This window comes from Impatiens glandulifera, chromosome 6, assembly GCF_907164915.1.
Source record: "Impatiens glandulifera chromosome 6, dImpGla2.1, whole genome shotgun sequence".
NCBI lineage: Eukaryota > Viridiplantae > Streptophyta > Magnoliopsida > Ericales > Balsaminaceae > Impatiens > Impatiens glandulifera.
In genome coordinates this window covers 4260638-4280730 of record NC_061867.1, presented here as the reverse complement: position 1 = coordinate 4280730, position 20093 = coordinate 4260638, and the positions used below count along the sequence as shown (strand labels likewise).

At 32.6% G+C, this 20093-nt stretch overlaps 1 protein-coding gene across 1 annotated transcript; it reads left to right on the top strand.

Moving 5' to 3' along the window:
• The first annotated feature begins 239 nt into the window (after window positions 1-239).
• On the top strand, window positions 240-2957 carry LOC124942028 (putative disease resistance protein RGA3). The gene is made up of 2 exons (XM_047482432.1): window positions 240-2733; window positions 2821-2957. Exons 1-2 carry the CDS (start codon window positions 286-288, stop codon window positions 2824-2826), a joined length of 2454 nt encoding a protein of 817 aa, XP_047338388.1. The 5' UTR covers window positions 240-285; the 3' UTR covers window positions 2827-2957.
• The last annotated feature ends 17136 nt before the right edge of the window (window positions 2958-20093 follow it).

Genomic DNA, 20093 nt, shown 5'->3' with positions numbered 1-20093 from the left:
ATATTAATTTATACTTAATTCTTTCATGTGAGAATAGATTAATTTAATCTAATATAAAAGAAATTTTGTTAACTTATAAGTTAAGATCTGTCAATAATTAATTCTCAGAAATTTCAAAAGAAATTGTGGGTCATGCATGCTATGGTCCACACGGAAAATGTGGTCCATTTTGTATGTGATTTATTTCAATTTATGTTCATTCATCTGATTATTCAAATATATGTGATTTAACATTTGTGATAAATTTATTCATCTGATTTATTGAGAGAGTAATCAATTACCATCATGGTTGATGCAGCTCTAATCAACGGTTTGCTTTCAAACTTGGTACCTCTGATTAAGGATGAGTTCTCCTTGTTTTGGAGTTTTGAGAATGAGTTTCAAAAGCTATCGAGCACTCTATCTTCAATTACTGCCGTACTTGAGGATGCTGAGAGAAAGAATGTGCATGAGAAGGACAAACAAACAAAAGATTGGTTGCGGAATCTCAAAGATGTAGCATACGAGGTTCGAGACATCATGGATGAGTGCACCTTTGAAGATCTTCGTCTTCAAGTCAAAAGTCTTAATGCCTCCTCTTCAACCCTGATCCAGGTAACCAACTTTATCACCCATCCTTTTAGCAACACTTGGTCGCGTCATGAAATTGGTTTCAAAATTAAGGATGTTCAAGAGAAACTTGATCAAATTTATTTAGAGATCACAAAGTTACATTTTCAAACCATGTCTCTTTCTAGTAGTAAAGTATATGGGAGAGATAAGGACAAGAAAGATATTAGTGATGAAAATGAATGGTGCAGAATAAGGTTGAGTTACTATGATCTCCCTTATCATTTGAGAAGATGCTTTGCTTATTGTGCTATATTTCCCAAGAATACTAAAATTGAAAAAGAAAAATTGATCCAAATGTGGATGGCCCATGATTTAATTCCTACAACTGAAAATCAAGAGTTAGATGATTCTGGAAATACAATTTGGAATGAGTTGTGTCGGAGATCATTTTTTCAAGACCAAACAGAGACAACATGTAAGATGCATGATCTTATGCACGATCTTGCTCAATATGTGATGGAAGGTGAATGCCATATCATAGGTTCTAAGAGTTCAAGTTATGTTTCTGAACTAGAAATTCGTCACATAACAGTAATGGTTAATAAAGAAATAGAAAAAGCACCGTTTCGTTATCCTGACAAAATAGGTTGCGATAAAAGCTTGCAATCAATAATACTTTATCACACAAACTTTCATAGTTTGAATGTCTTGAACGAGATTTTTAGTGACTTGAAGAAATACCTGTCTTTACGCGTCCTTCAAGTAGACCCCAATGTGGCTAATATTGCTCTGCGTTATGTGGGATATCTAAAACATCTTAGATACCTAGACCTTTCATTTAGTAGGATAGCAACGTTACCTGATAGTATATGTGATCTCTTGAACTTACAGACTCTGAACCTCTCTTGGTGTAGCAACTTAAAAAGTTTGCCTAGAAATACAAAAGACTTAATTAACCTGCGACATTTTTATTTGGAGGGGTGCAATGAGTTACAATACATGCCTCGAGGGATGGGGAAATTGAAACGCCTCAAAACATTAAACTTGTTTGTGATAGGAAATGAAATTGATCATTGCCAACTAGATGAATTAAAAGAATTGGATATCAGAGGATCTTTGGGAATTATGAATCTTGAAAGAGTTAGTGATACATCTATTGCAAAATGGGGGATAACTTTTGCTGTTAAAAGGTTAAATATCAATAGGTTGGAGTTAAAATGGACTTATGAGCGTGATACTTATGAGATGAAGAAAAGACATGAGGAAATGGGTGAAGCTCTTGACGTGCCGACGACGAGTCTTAAGACGTTGAGAATATGGAATTACAAAGGTGTGAATGTCCCCAAACTAGTAGGAAAGTCAGCTGGTTCTCTAACACACCTTGAGCTGTTCAGGTTGGAAAATGTGAAGCACATATTCCCCATCAACAACAACATGAACACTGATGATAGTAGTGATGACAATGGAATGGTAGTATTCCCTTTGTTAGAGAGATTGGAGATTCGTGTCATGAGGAATATGACAGAATTGGATTCTCCAAACTGTTGCAGTATCACTAAAGCATTCCCTAATCTATGCGAGATTGAGATATTTTATTGCCCAAAACTACATACATTGCCACATTTTGAATCACTCAAAATACTAACTATTGAAGGTTATTGTTCTGATGAACTGTTATGTAGCATCTCAAATCTCAGTGGTCTCACACATCTGAACCTTCATACATTGAAAATAATTGTTTTATTTAATGAAGCACAAGGAAGACAATCAACTTTCCAATCTCTTCAACATATGAAGATTATGTGGTCCTTCATGTTAAGTTGTTTGGTTGATGAGGGAGTGGTAATGCAACTCCCTTCTCTGCAAACCTTACACATTTCAGGTTGTAAGGAATTAGTGTCTCTTGGAGGAAAACCAACTAGAGGTGTCATGAACCTCAACTCTCTCAAAAATTTGCATATTGAGGATTGCCCCGAGTTGACGATATCACTGGATGAATTTGGAAGCCTCAATATAGATTCACTTCAGAGCTTGTATATCAGGAATTGTCCTAAGTTGTTGTTCTCTGAAGAAGCAGACAATGTTATCGCACTTTTACGTTCCCTTCGAGCAAGACTTGGTCATAGAAACTTCCATGTAGATATCCTATTGCAAGAGGAAGAGGAAGGGATTGCAGAAAAGGTAAATACAGAATTATATACTTCTACACTTCTATTTCATCTCTTAAGATTTTGTTTTATTAATAATACTTTCTGTATTTGTTTTCAGGTATGAAAAGGTATGTATTTCTCCTAGGATTTCTCTTGGTGGAGGAAGGGTTAATTGCATTTTTAGCTTGTTTTGCATTTGTTTTTACATATATATATAAAGCAATATAATTGTTCCATTGATTGAATAAAATATGTATTTTTCACAATTATTTATATATTTCACAATTAGAATGAAATACTTGTTTGTTTCTGTAAAATTTTATTGTTGTTTATTCAAAATCAAATAATAAATTAAAATATCATTAGTGTTTTTATCAATTTATAAAATTTAATTTGTGTAAATTTTATAATTGTTTGAATTTGTAAATTAAAAGAAAATAAATTTTAATAGAGAAAAGTTTGTTAATATATATTAAGAATTTTATTTTTTTTAATATTAAAAATATTTAATATATATGTCGCTAAAAGGTAGGTAGCGTCGCTAATAAGGTGAACAAACAATCTTTAACTAATAGAACCAGCCATCTTCTATTATTATATATGTTTTTACCATAGTTTAAAATTTCCTATTAATTATTATTTTTTGTTCAGATTATAAAATTAAGATTACATCCATAGTGAATTTTCTGCTGAGCTGTAGTTATATCATCATATATACCACTTTTCATAACAAAATCAATCCATCATCTATCAAGAAATTGATCAACTATTGATATTTATGCTTCATTGATTTCAACAGTTGTCCATTTTAGATCTGAACATAAATGACAAACATCATATTTCACTTGCTTTTCTAGAAAATCTTACATCTTGTAGTCCAAATATCACCCAGTTAAAGAGCATCACAAGAAAATAAAATTGAAATCCAAAAGCAGCAGGAAATCGAATGAAAATATCAAATACGTTGATAGAAACATTCACGGTTTGAGATTTGGCTGCATTGCTGAATCAGAATGTGAGGTCTGCACGCAGTTTTCCGGTATAGCTAGACAATAACTTTATAAATAACTTCCCCACACTTTCTAGAAGCAGAAGATGCCTGAATTTTCCTCCTGATGCAAGAGATTAGAACATATATGTTATATAATTAGCCATAAGTTTGAAGGATATATAATGGAAACCAGATATGTTGAAAGATATTCATATCGGAGAGAAAGTTAGAATTATGTTTTAGTAATAATAAATATTTGGTTAAAAAGAAATCATAGAAAGATACCAAATTTGCTTATATGGCACTATGTGTTGGGTTTTGCAACAGCAAAACTATGGATCTTCTTAGAAATCAAAACCTGTAGCAAATCAGATTCCAAATCGTCTATGACGATAAACAGATTACCAAGAACTGAAATAGCACAAAGCAATAAACGACAACACAATATACGTGGTTCGGTCAAAATCGACCTACGTCCACGGGAGGGATAAGTTTCACTAAATCAAACAAATGTCAATAGTAGAAACTTACATGCCCTGCTCTCAAATGAAAGAAGTGATTACACTAGGATTGATTGGACTACTCCACAATCAAAAGCTCCCCCAATCTCTCACTCTGGATCAGCCAAAGAACAAGAAGAAGAAGGAAACCTGAAACCCTAGATCTGTAATTCACTCTCTCTCTCTATTTGCTCTGTTATGAGAAAAATACCCAAAAAAAATATTTATACTCTAACCCGTTTTCTAAAAGAAAACCCTGACCCGTTTACCCGGAATTTTAAACTCGCCCACAATGGCAAGGAACACCTCAACAATTCTCCCCCTTCCGAGCCATGGGAGAATGTTGCTATAAACATTCATCATCGTGACGCTCCTGCCAGAACCATTCCGGCTTTGGCACAACATATCTCATGCTTGCCTCTTGGCAAGCCCTTTGTCATCATATCTGACCCGTTCTCATCTGTATGCACTTTCTCCAAGTATAACTCCTTCTTCTCGAGCACTTCACGGATCCAATGGTACCTTCTTTGGATGTGTTTTGAACGTGAATGGAAACTTGGATTCTTGCTCACATGTATAGCACTCTGTGAGTCACTAAACACCACAAACCTGTCTTGTGCAATGCCAATTTCTTTCAACAATTCTTTCATCCATCTCATTTCTTTACAACATTCAGTAATGGCAATATATTCAGCTTCTGTAGTAGACAAAGCAACACATTTCTGTAGACGAGACTGCCATGATACAGCTCCTCCTCCAAAAGTAAACAAATACCCTGAAGTTGATCTCATTGTGTCAATATCACCACTCATATCTGAATCAGAAAACCCTTCAACATGTGACTTTCCAGTACCATAACACAAAGCATATTTGGAGGTCCCTCGAAGATATCTCATTAGCCACTTAACCGCTTCCCAGTGTGTCTTACCAGGATTTGAAAGAAAACGACTAAGTACTCCAACCGCATGAGCTATATCCGGTCTTGTACAGACCATTGCATACATCAGACTGCCTATTGCTGAAGCATATGGAACACTGCACATTTCTTGTCTTTCCTCTTCATCCTTGGGAGACATTGTCTTGTTTATTTTCAAGTGTGTAGCCAATGGACAAGCAACTGGCTTTGCCTTGTCCATACAGAATCGTTTTAGAATCTTCTCAATATATCTTTCTTGAGAAAACCATAACTTTTTCTTCACCCGATCACGAATGACCTGCATTCCAAGAATTTGTCTTGCTTGACCCAAGTCTTTCATCTCAAAAGACTTAGCCAAATCCTTTTTCAACTTGGCAATCTTGAGCTTGTCTCTCCCAACAATCAGCATGTCATCAACATATAGGAGAAGTATAATAAAATCATTAGAAGCAAACTTTTGCACAAAGACACAATGATCTGTAGACGTCTTCATGTACCCATGGATGGTCATGAACGACTCAAACTTAAGATACCACTGCCTTGGTGCTTGCTTCAAACCATACAGACTTTTGACAAGTTTGCACACCTTGCTTTCCTCACCTTTCTTATTATAACCTTCAGGTTACTCCATATAAACATCTTCATCCAAATCACCATGGAGAAATGCAGTCTTGACATCAAGTTGTTCAACCTCAAGATCCATACAAGCAGCTAGACTTAACACCACCCGGATAGAAGTCATCTTCACTACCGGTGAGAAAATCTCATCATAATCGATTCCATGCTTCTGGCCAAAACCTTTGACAACCAGCCTAGCCTTGTATCTTGTCTTGCTATCATCACCTTCTTGCTTGATCTTGTACACCCATTTATTTTGTAATACTTTTCTGTTCTCTGGTCTTTCAACTAGATCATATGTGCCATTTTTCAGCAATGACTTCATCTCTTCATCCATGGCAGCTAGCCATTCTTTCTTATGAGCATCCTCAAGAGCCTCCTTATAGCATATAGGCTCCCCACAATCAGTTAGAAGAACATACTCTGTAACAGGATACTTAGAACTTGATCTTTTCTCCCTAGTAGACCTCCGAAGTACCTCTGTTTGTTGATTCTGTTGATTTCCATCTTCTTGTTGAACTTCAAAATCAACCTCAACATTATCACCAAGATCAGTTTCAGTATTAGTATCATTTCCATGGCCTACAGCTTGACCCTGAGGAACATCATCATCACTATCTGAGTCTGAAGCTACATGTGGCCTTGTCTCCTCAACATCATGAGACAACTCAAGACCAGAAAGGTCACGTATGTATGCATCAAGCTTTTCACCATCTTCAAAATTCTCAATAGTCTGATCTTCAAGGAATACCACATCCCGGCTTCTCAAAACCTTCTTATCAACTGGGTCATAACACCTGTATCCCCACTTTTCATCACCATACCCCAAAAATATGCATTGTCTGGTTTTTGCATCTAGCTTAGACCTCTCATCTTTTGGAACATGCACAAAAGCTCTGCAACCAAAAACACGTAAATAGTCATAATTAACATCTTTACCTGACCAGACGCTTTCTGCACACTTATTATTCAATGGCTTGGAGGGAGAACGGTTGATCACATACACTACAGTGCTCATGGCTTCAGCCCAGAAATGCTTAGCCAACCTGGCATGGGAGAGCATACTCCTCATCCGTTCCAACATTGTTCTGTTCATCCTCTCTGCCACACCATTTTGTTTTGGAGTCTTGGGCACAGTCTGTTCATGTCGAATACCATGCTCTTTGCAATAATCATCAAATGAGCCTATGTACTCTCCCCCATTATCTGACCGCACCCTCATCAGTTTTCTTCCTATCTCTCTTTCAACCAGCTTGTGAAAGACCTCAAACCTTGCTGCAACCTCATCCTTGGACTTTATAGCATAAGCCCAAACCTTCCTAGATGCATCGTCTATGAAGGTTACAAAATAGGAAGCACCGCCTATAGATTTAATCTTCATAGGACCACAAACATCTGTATGGACCAATTCAAGGACATTCTTTTTCAGTTCAACTTTTGACTTACTAAAGGAGACTCTATTCTGCTTACCCTTCAAGCAATGCTCACAATTTTCAAGATGAGCATCCTTGATATTCAGCAACTCATTCCTCTTGATCAAAACATTCAGCCCCTTTTCACTAATGTGACCTAATCTCTTGTGCCATAACTCAGAGGATGACTCCATTAAAACAGAATATGCTGCATCATAGACAATTTTCAAATTTGTCTTGTATAAGGAACAACATTTCTTACCTCGTGCAATAACCAATGAACCCTTGCTTAGCTTCCATGCTCCACCACTAAAAACATTATGGTAGCCTCCATCATCGAGCTTACCTGCTGAAATCAAATTCTTTCTCAAATCAGGAACATGTCTTACATCTCTCAATGTCAGGAAGCAGCCCATGTTTGTCTCAATTCTAACATCACCCAGACCAACTATCTTGGACACACCACTGTTACCCATGCGAACCTCACCATAATCACCAGCTTTGTAGGAATGGAAGTAACCTTTGTGCGGAGTTATATGGAATGAGGCACCTGTGTCAACAATTCATGTTGTTTCATTTGAAGATGTGCTAAGACAGGAGTCTTGACAGTTAGAAGCATATGTCAGTTCACCATCTGAAGCATAAGCAGATGTATCTGCACTCTGTTCTTTCTTTTCTCTGGGCTTCACTGTACCCTTCGCTTTATCATTTTTAAATTTTCAGCACTCATTTTTCCAGTGACCCATTTTGTCACAGTAATGGCAAGAACCATCCTTCTTTGGAGCTCTAGACTTGTTTCTAGACTTTCCCCTGCTCGAACCACTTCTATTATCTTTTGATCTTCCTCTATCAGCCACCAACATATCAGACTTAGAGGGTTTATCCCCCTTTCGATTCTCCTCATCAAGTAAGGAACTGGTGACAAATGCCATGTTTACTTTACCATTTGGTGCTGAGTTGCTGAGAGTGATAATAAGTGTCTCCCAACTTGCAGGCAAAGATCTAAGGACTAAAAGTGCTTGCACCTCATCATCAAAGTTTATCTTCATACTACTCAGCTGATTCAAAATATTTTGAAATTCATTCAAGTGCTCAGCAATTGATTTATTATCAATGTACTTCAGATTCACCAGCCTTCGTACCAGTGCTGCTTTATTCCCTGCTGACCTCCCAGCATAGAGAGCTTCAAGTTTGCTCCACACACCATACGCTGTAGTCTCATTCTCAACATGGTGCACAACATTTACACCAACCCAGGAACGAATAAAGCTGCAGGCCTTTCTATCTATCTTTTTCCAATCAGCTTCTTTTGTAGTCTCAGGTCTAACACCCTCATTTTCAATTGCTTCATTCAAATCATCTGAAACTAACAGATCACTGATCATCAGTTTCCATTGCCTGTAGTTTGTACCATTCAGACTCACCATATCAGGTATAGATTTCCCCATTATTACTGCCTTAACAACTGACAAAAACACCAGCAAAGAAACCAGTTGATCTCTTCTATGAATTTCGCCAAATAATCAGCAAAGCACTCTGCTCCAATGTTAAAACAGATAACCAATTAATACTGCTCTGATATCACTGTTGGGTTTTGCAACAGCAAAACTATGGATCTTCTTAGAAATCAAAACCTGTAGCAAATCAGATTCCAAATCGTCTATGACGATAAACAGATTACCAAGAACTGAAATAGCACAAAGCAATAAACGACAACACAATATACGTGGTTCGGTCAAAATCGACCTACGTCCACGGGAGGGATAAGTTTCACTAAATCAAACAAATGTCAATAGTAGAAACTTACATGCCCTGCTCTCAAATGAAAGAAGTGATTACACTAGGAATGATTGGACTACTCCACAATCAAAAGCTCCCCCAATCTCTCACTCTGGATCAGCCAAAGAACAAGAAGAAGAAGGAAACCTGAAACCCTAGATCTGTAATTCACTCTCTCTCTATTTGCTCTGTTATGAGAAAAATACCCAAAAAAAATATTTATACTCTAACCCGTTTTCTAAAAGAAAACCCTGACCCGTTTACCCGGAATTTTAAACCCGCCCGCAATGGCAAGGAACACCTCAACACTATGCTCTGGTCTCCGTCTTCCTTTTCCTCTAGAATATTTGGAAGGAAACGTAGGAGTGCGGTAAAACCGTCTGCTTCTTCTGAAGACACCAACTTAGGACAATCCTCAATATACAATCTCTCAATATTAATATTGAGGTTTTCAAATTCCTCAAGTGATATCATCAACTCAGGGCATCTCTCAATATGCAATTTCGTGAGAGAGTTCATGAGGTTCCTGCAGGCAGCTCTTGTTCTTTCTGTTTGTTGTTCTTGAAGAAGATGATGGTTTTGTTGGTTCTGGCAGGCAGGTACTAATATTTAATGTCTCTTAACTTGTCACAATACCCAATAGTCAGGGATTGAAGAGATTGAAAAGTTAACTGTCTTCCTTGTGTTTCATTATTGTTGGAAAGGGTTGGCGCGATGGTATATCATCAAACATTAATGCAGCTGGAAATAAAACACTTCTTTCATTAATCTTATAAAGAGAGAGATGAAGGATACCACTAAGATTTGAGATGCTATATAACAACTCATCCGAACATTCACCCCAAAGATATACATGTTTGAGTGCATTGAGATGTGGCGGCAACCTCTCTAGCTTTGGGCAATAAGATATCATCAATCTGCATAGATTAGGGAATGCTCCAGTACTCCCACAGCTGGGTGACACCAATTCCCTCAAATTAATCATGCCATCAATAACAAGTTCCTCTAACAAAGGGAATAATACTATCATTTCATTGTCATCGCTACTACTAGCAATAATACTCACATTGTGCAAGCCCCACAGCTCAAGGCGTGTTAGAGAAGGAAATGACTTTCCCACCCATTTAGGGGGATTCACACCTTTGTAACCACTCATTTTCAATATCTTCAGCCTCACAGTTAAAACCTCTAGAGCTTCACCTATTTTCTCATGTCTAGTACTCTTGCTCTCATTATCATCATCATCATGTGTCCATTCCAACTCCAACTCGTTGATACTCGACTTTTTAGCCATACTTACACCTCTTGCAATAGATGCATCACTTACTCTTTCAAGGTTCTTAATTGTCAATGACCCGCCAATATCCAATTCTTTTAACTCATCTAGTTGACAATCTCTTTTATTCTTGCCTATCACAAACAAACTTAACGTCTTGAGATGTTTTAATTTCCCCATTCCTCTAGGCATATATTTTAATCCATTACAACCATCCAAACATAGATGTTGTAGGTTATTAAGGTCTTTTGTATTTGTGGGTAAACTTTAAAGCTGATAACAATAATTGAGCTTCAGAGTCTTGAACTTTAAGTTCAAGAGATCACAAATACTATTAGGTAATATTTTTATCAAACTATTGGAAATGTCCAAGTATCTAAGATGCTTAAGGCATCCCACGTAATGCAAATATTGATATTGCACACCGTAGCTTACTTCAAAGACACGTAAAGTTGGAAGTTCTTTCAAGACACTCAAAATCTCCTCTCTGTCACGAAACATTATTGATTGCAATCCTCTAGTTTTCTTAAGAAAACAAACTGATGTTTTGTCTAACCCATGAATCTTTACTGTTACATGACGAATTTAATGGGCCAAACCATCATTTGAGCTATTAACATCTATGGTATAACATTCATCTTTCCAGACGATCGGAAAAGAAAGAAATGGTTAATATATTCAAGATAATTACGTATTTACAAAATACCGTCTCAATTCATCGTATTTCATCAGATCCAGGATGTGATATGGTTCCGAAGGATGAACCGGATATAGATTGGGCAACCTCGTGCATAAGATCGATCGTGCATCTTACATGTTGTATACACTTTATCATACACATAATCCTTGTTCTCTTTTTCATCTTGAAAAAAAGATTTCCAATACAACTCCTTCCAAATTGAATTAAGTATAATTTAATATTGGATTATAATTTTATTTCATACCAAATATCAACAGATTACTACTTCAAATCTATAGGGACAAAAATGTCATTACTCAGATCACCTACGGTAGTGACTTGCAAGATGCAAGATGTACGTAGAAGACTTTAAATATATTGTAAGTAGTCACAATTTCATTATTCATTTCTTGTTCAAAAACATAATAATTATTCATTTATATGAAAAAAAAAAAAGTGTATGTCAAAAAAACATTAATTGACTACTTAATGAATGTTATAAATATTTATATTGTGTTTAAAGTAAATAACTACTAAATCATGATTTTTTTTAATGTAAGTTAAAAAAAAAAAAAAAAAAAAACTATTGTTAACTAATCAAATTAATACTATTCTATTTTTTATTTTTATTTTAGAAATGTAGGAGAGTAGGAGAGCACCTCTTTGTTGACGTTGTCAAATCTTTTTCAATTGAATTAATTTTAAAAGTTAATTCAATTGTGTCAATTAATTATCTATAATAACGTATTTTTAAAAAGAACAAATCACAATCTTATTAATTGTTTCACTTTTCACGTACTTTATTAATCTCAATTGACGAGAATAAGTATTTTAAGATATATAAAATGTTTAACAACTTGTATAATAAAAAAAAATACTAATTAACAAGCTCTCCCTCGTTTCTTGTGAAAAATAAAAAATACTTATTAAGCTCACTTCATGAAAAATTATATATAATATAAAAGTCTAAAAAATTGTATAATAATTTTTTTTTTTATCAAACTCCTCCTTCATTTTGTGTGAAAAAAAATATGTAATAAAAACTATTTATGTGTAAAAATAATTGGATACACTTTCTCAGAAGAAAAAAAACATTGATATTGAAAGAGATTCCGAGATCAATTATTTTTTCTATCTTGAACTTGTTCAGATTGTGCTAGGACAGGGACAACTCAAAAATCAGGAAAATGGAAAAATTAAATATTTTCCAATATCTTTCATTGAATCAGCCAAGCTTCTTTTCTACCCTTGTTCATAATTTTCTTTTACATGGAATAGACAAAAAAAAAAAAAAAAAAAAAAAAAAAAAAAAAAAAAAAACATTGAGACTTATGAACATTTCCTAGTGATGAGATATGATTATGAAATTAATGTTATTGAAAAATGGATGTCATATTACTTATGGGTTTGGTATACCTAATTAATTAATTTCAAATGGTCAACAAAGAGGTGCTCTTATTTATATTTAACATGAAATAAAATTATAAAATAATATTAATTCATGCTTAAATCCACAGTAAGAATTGGAACTCCTTTAATACAAATATTAAAGTAACTTAATCATGAATTAATTTACAGAAATTTCAAAACAAATTGTGCATCATGCATGTTATAATGGTAGACCTTTATTTTGTATGGTCCACACGGCAAGATTGGTCCATTTTGTATATATGTGATTGGTTTCAATTTATATTCTTTTTTTTATTTAAAGTCTTTGACAAGTTCCTAAATAAATAAATAAAACATTTGTGAGAAGTTATATTCCATCTGATTTATAGAGAAATTATTATTAAACCGCCATATCTGATGCAGCTCTATTGAGTGAGTGATTTGTTTTGAATCTCGATGACATTGATTAAAAATGGACTCTTGTTGTTTTGGTGTTCCAAGGAAGAAATTTTACCAAAAAAAATACAATGGAAAAAGAACCATTTCTTTATCCCGACGAAATAGGTTGTGATAAAAGCTTGATTTAACAGCTTTGATTTGTGAGTTGAAGTGGCTACAAGGGGTCATGGTGTTCCTTGAAGTACCTCAATCGAGTATGCATGTGTACTGAGACAGCCAATCAACTCTTCATATGGCTCAGAATCCAGTGTTTCATGAGTGTAGCAAGCACATTGAAGTGGATTTACATTTCTTACGTGATCATATCCAGAATGTGACTATTGTTGCTTCCCATGTTCCCACGACTTCTCAATTGGCTGGTATTCTCACTAAGTCTCTTGGGAAACAATTATTCGACCATTTTAGATCCAAGCTGGGCATCTATGACTTGGATGCTCCAACTTGAGGAGGAGTGTTAGACTATGTTCTATTAGTTGATATTATATTATTATATATGATTAAATGGGACGGAGATACGGCCCATTAAGTTATAGAATGTTCATGTATATATATACCCTACACAAATCCTATTTAGGATTATGAAAGAAATTACATTTGACAAAAACGTATTAAACGTGTTAAAATGTGAGAAATGTGCTAAACGTGTCAAAACGTGCCAAAAACGTAGAAAATGTGTTAAACGTGTTAAACATGTCAAAACATATTAAACGTGTCAAAATGTGTAAAACGTGCCAAAACGAAAAAAACATGTGAAAAACGTGTTAAACATGTTAAAAACGTGTTAAACGTGTCAAGAACGTGAAAAATATGAAAAACATGTTGAACGTGCCAAAAACGTGAAAAACATGTCAAATGTGTTAAATGTGTCATAATTGTAAAAAATGTGTGAAACGTATAAAAAACGTTTTAAATGTGTTAAAAACGTGTTAAAATGCCAAAAATATGAAAAACGTATTCAACGTGTCAAAAATGTTTTAAACGTGCCAAAAATGTGAAAAACGTGTTTTTACGTGTAAAAAACGTGTTTAACGTGTCAAAAACGTGTTAAACGTGTGAAAAACGTATTAAATGTGTCAAAAACATGAAAAATGTGTTAAACGTGTCAAAAACGTGGTAATTGTGTCAAAACGTGCCAAAAATGTGAAAAAGATGTTAAATATGTCAAAAACGTGTTAATCGGATAAAATATGTTAAATGAGTCAAATACATGTTAAATGAAAAAATAAACAAAAAATAATTTGGGTTACCCAACCCATATTAGTAAATAATATGGGTTGGGTTATGGGCTGAATAAATTTAATTTAGGTTGAATATGAGTTAGGTAATACGGGTTGGGTTTACCCGTTTGCTCACTCACCGACTAATTTAACTTGAAAATTACAAGATACAGTCAATTAACAAAAAAAAATTGTTTGAAAAAGACAAACTTACTAAGTGAATTGGTAGGTTTTGGTATATAAAGTTTTTGTAAAGAGGTAAATTTTTAAATTTAGGTAGATGTATATAGTGAATACAATAATATGAATTTGGGTAGATGTATGGATAAATGTATGTGATGAATGAAGTATTTTGAATCTGGGAGATATGGAATGATGAATTTTGTTGTTATATAATTTATGATATTATATGAATTTTTATTAATATTATATAGGTATGGTTTTAGTTTATATTTTTGACGGCTTACTGTTTGTTTTATTATTTAGGAATGTTAATAAAAATAAATGTTAAAAATATATTAATTTAAAAAAAGTATTGTTAATGTCTATAAAAAAAAAAGTAGGTTATTTGGTTAATGCATCTAAAATATAAATATTTTATTATTTAGAATTGTGAATAAAAATAAATATGTAATATATATTAATTTTTTAAAATATTTTCCCATAATTTAATCCTTATTAATACATAAATTTTCAAAATAATATATATATATATATATATATATAATCTTTGTTTAATTGGTAAGATTCAACAGTAATCTTAAATATTTATTCACTCTAATAAAATTTTCCTAGCTCACATTTCAACTTTTCTTCTATTTTGTATATATAAAAGATGTTTATAGAATAATTATTAGTAGATAAATTATGTATACATATTATTTAACTTAAATAAATTATACACATTTTAAAAAGACTAATTAATCAAAATATATTTCCATATTTTAAGTAATAGCCTATTTTTCACTAATTAATTTATTAAATAAGAATTTAATTTAGTAACAAACTCTTACCATTACAAATCCAAAAAACTTATCACTGTTATATTCTCACACTATATAAATATATTTAATTTTTTTTATTAAATTCCTCATTTTCTTTAGTTTGTTGTTTCTTTTGCATGGGACCACCTGCAGCTTCTTTAGGGTTCTTCCTTTTATTCTTTTTATCTCTGAAATTACTTCCTGAAGTCAAATGAGCACTTTCAGTCCGATCTTGCTTCAATCTCTCTTCTTCTTGCACACAATATGAAATTAACTCATTAAGAGTCCATTTCTCCTTTTGACAGTTATAACTGACCTTAAACTGATTAAATTGTGCAGGAAGAGAGATCAAAACCAAATGCACGAGCAATTCATCAGAAAGCTCTAACTTTAGTGCTTTTAGTTTTGAAGCAAGGTGAGACATTTCCATTATGTACTCCCTTATGTTTCCTTTTCCCTTATACTTCATTGAGGTCAAACTCGCAAGAAGCGTGCCTGTTTCAGCCTTATCGTTTTTTGCAAAACGTTTCTCAATTTCCTCAATGAATTCCTTAGCATTAGTGACTTCAGAGATATCACCTCTAAACGTTTCTGGAATTCCTCGCTTAATGATCATTAGACACATGCGATTTGATCTTTCCAATTTTTCAAGGTCCTGTTTTTCAATAAGGGAACCTTGATCCGTAATAGTGGGTCGATCAATCCGAAGCGCGAGGTCTAGATCCAAACACTCGAGGATAATCAAAACATTTTCCTTCCAATCCTTAAAGTTATTTCCAATCAGTATAGGAATAGAATTGACATTGACAGATATTGTAGATGCGGAAACATTAACTGAAATTAAACAAAAAAAATACTATGAACACATTTTTCACATCTTGATTAATAAATTCACATTGAGATTTTTCCATAAAAAAAATAATATCTAGCACAACATTAATATTTAGTCTTTGGACAGAAATATTAACTTGTAAGTGATATTTTGTGCAAGGATCAAATACTGACAATAAATCTTGTCAAACAATGATTCTATCTTTGGATTGAATTATTGTTCACATTGAACCGAATAATCGTCACATATTCATCATCACAGGTACTTCTGTAATTCGGCCCGACGATATTAATCTATCTTTGGACCGATATAATATCCGCATGAATTACAGACGTACTTATCATTTAAAATCTATATACCGAATCAACATTCACAAGATAGATTACTTTGGTAATATGTTGTTTAATTGATTGGTTAGAATAATAAACTCCTTAAATCTCAAAAACCGAATTGAATTTATTAATTAAATTCTTAATTCCTTAAATTTTTAATTATTTTCTTAATATTATTTTATTTACGTTATAATATTATGAAAGAGATACATAACCCATATATATATTTTAAATACAATTCTTTTAAAAATATATATATAATTAACTATTTTATATATATTCAATAATATATATCTCCTTATAAAATCTTTATTTATTAAATAAATAATAAAATTTCTGAACTTTTCAAAACTCCGTACATATATATTTAAAAAAATAATATCAGTCAAACTTAATCTTTAATTAATTAAGAATCGCAAACCCTAAAAATCATTCTTCTTCAAATCATCATCTTTACTACGATATCTGAATTCATGATTTAATCATAATATAATATAATATCATAAAAAAAAATCTTAATATCAACAAATAACATAGAGATTGGCTCTGATACCAATTTTAGGAATTTCTTTAGTCCCAAATTCATGATTCTAAACAAATACATATTAGATTTCCTTTAAGGCTTTAATCTATAATCCTATAGATCGATAATATCATGCATGAATCACAATCCTAATACATAAATTTCTCTATGTCCATAAGTTGATTAGCGTACCTGAATTCATGATGAAGATCTTTGAGTTTGGGTTTGCTCTTCCGATTCTCTAAGCGGTTTTCTCCAGGTTAATGAAAAAATGAAAACTAGCGACTTGTGAATTGGGGAACCACAACCCTTTTATATTATATTTCTTTATTTATTTATTATTTAACCATCATAAATAATAAATAAATCGACGGTTTCTATACATACATAACCGTACTATTAATTATATTAATTATGTGACTTATTCAATAAAAAATAATAAATACTTAATGATCACTTTAATTTTATTGAATTCCGAATAAAAAATAGCCTAAACACATTATTTATGTTTATTAGTCCAATAAATCTAACACAAACAATAAGCGAATAAGAGAATAGTTTATCAACATTCCAGTTTATCAACCATAAGCGAATAAAGAATATAGATTTGAAATGCATATGCTTACCTGATGGTCTTATCAACAGTTTATCAATATATCGAAGTGTCGCTCGTCTTACTTTCAGTCCGAAGAATCTTCACTTGTGGTAGCGAAAAAATTAGGGATTGGAATTCGATTTGGGATGCATAAAACTAGTGAAGTCCTAAAACTAATACCTGATGTAGCAGCGGCGGGCCGGCGGATTCCGGGAGGAACAGATAAGAGGGAGAACAGAGAAAAATAGAGAAGACAGAACTTACCTGATTGCGGGCAGATGATCGGCGTCTTCTACCGGCAGCGGCGGATGAAAACAGAAGAACGGGAGCGCGGAAGAAGAAAGAAAGAGAGGAAGAAGGAAAAAAGAAAGAACTCGCGGGAGTTATTTCCTACTATTTGTAACGATTTTCTAAATAACCGTTATAGATACTATATTAGTAACGACATTTGAAGAAAGTCGTTATTGATATCTCTCACCAAAAAATTTAATTAAAGCCTTATCTATAACGGTTTTCTCTATAACCGTTACAAATACCAGTAGAGAAGACGAAAAGACAGTTTAGTATCTGTAACAGTTTTCTACATGACCGTTACAGATACTATATTAGTAACGGCGCTGAAAGAGAACCGTTACTGATATCCCTTACCAAAAAGTTTAACTAAAGCCTTATCTGTAACGGTTTTCTCTATAACCGTTACAGATACTAGTAGAGAAGATGAAAAGACGGTTAACTATCTGTAACGGTTATCTTAAAACTGTTACAGATGCTCTATTAGTAACGACGATGGAAGAGAACCGTTACTGATATCTCTTACCGAAAACTGTAACTGAAGCTTTATCTATAACGGTTTATATAACCGTTACTAATGTAATCATAATATTAACGGTTTATTATAATCGTTACTGATAAAAAATATTAGTAAGGGTGTTCGAGCGCCGTTACCAGCATTCGTTACAAAAAGACCTTTTTTTTTACTAGTCGGTGTTTTCAGGTATGAATATTTGATAAACGAATTAATTTCAATTTTAGCTTGTTTTGTATTTGTTTTTACATATATATATATATATATAAAGCAACATAATTGTTCCATTGATTAAATAAAATATGTATTTTCCACAATTATTTATATATTTGTATTTGGATCACATGATGATACATTCACAATTAGAATTAAATATATGTTGGGTTCTTTGTAATTGTATTGTTGTTTATTCAAAATTAAATAAAAATTAAAAATATGATTATATAAAATTTATTTTAATTATAATATTTAGTATTTTTATCTATTTATAAAATTTAATTTGTGTAGAGACTTTATAATTGTTAAAAAAAGTTATACATAAATGTCGCTAAAAGATAGGTAGGTTATCAAAATAAATTCCAATTTTCTATCCAACATTGGTAGAAATGGTTTAGAAGAGCGTCGCTAAAAGGTGTACAAAATCCCAGTTGTGATTATGGTGTTTTCTAAGCGCCGGTAAAAAGTTTTATGCTATATTTCCCAAACACACTATCATTGAAAAAGAAAGATTGACTCAAATGTGGATGGCCCATGGTTTGATTCCTACTATGACAACCTACCAACCAGTATAAATATTTTTGTTGGATTAATTTATCAATAATTATTGGACCTAATATTTATAATGTTGGACTATTATATAATATACTAAAATGATCAATTACGATATTAAGGAGGTTTATAAGTATGTAAGTTATGGAATAAATGCGTAGAAACCAAAAGTTATTTAAATATTTATGAGGGACTGATTTATAAATAATCGAAATCTAAGAAAGATGGTTATGGTTCCCAATCTACACAGCGCTACATTGGATCAGGCTCATTGGATTTAATATCTGTCGATTAGTATTAGTAGGATTACAGCATTCAGTAGGCAGAAAATCTCTCTTGTCTCCCCGTCGACAAAGAGGATTCACAGAGTGAAAATCCCAAAATGAAGTTAATGGCTGTGCTAGATTAGAAGATTCATCAACTGAAATTCATTTCAAGGACAACCAAAAACCATGAAAGCTAAATGTATGTTTTGCTTCTAGTAATTGAATTGATCTATCATTTCAAATCTCTCATTTATCATTTGGTGTCAATTTAAAGTTTAAATAAAGTATTATTAAATTTAGTTTATAAAATCTAACACTTTTTCCACCTAGATCGAAATCAGGTTGGTATGGAGAGATGGTCGTAATAGAAGCATCACCGAGAAGATAATGTCTTGTCAAATTCTTTAACCATTATTATTTCGCGACGATTTTCTTGTCCCAAACCAAACCATCACTCAACCTTTCAGCATCAATCATATAACAATCATGACCTTTCATAACAGATTGGGAAAACGTCTAGCAAATAGAAGCACCAGGTTGGTCGTGATAATAATAAGAAAAAGCTGTAAACAAATAAAAAAAAAATTGTTTGTTTATCAAATTCTTAGTGTTTTTATTAGTAAGTTTGGTTATTTAGCATTATTTTAAATGGTATTATTTAAATATTACTTTTTTTTTAGAAGTCGTATCATCAATCATTCTAATAATTAAATCACTTAATTAATTAATAAAAATATTTTTATTTTATCTTTATTAAATTTAAATTTTAAATATAAAATTACATTTTAATAATTATCCTAAAAAAATTTAAATAATAACTTGCTCTTTTTATCAAACCATTATTTTAAAATAATTCATAAAATATTAAAAACCCAAGATAATTTTAAAAGTGAGATGGCTGACAGGCTCAATTTTCTTCCATGGTTATATATATATTCTTACTATTTAATATCAATTTTTTTACTAAGTATATTTCATTATTTTTAATGTACGATTGACATCTGCAATTTTTAAATGAGAAAGGATAAGGAGCGAGAAAATTTTGACAAGA

Excerpts from the sequence above, each read along its gene's own strand:
- LOC124942028 (XM_047482432.1), top strand. The coding sequence starts at position 286 with ATGGTTGATGCAGCTCTAATCAACGGTTTGCTTTCAAACTTGGTACCT.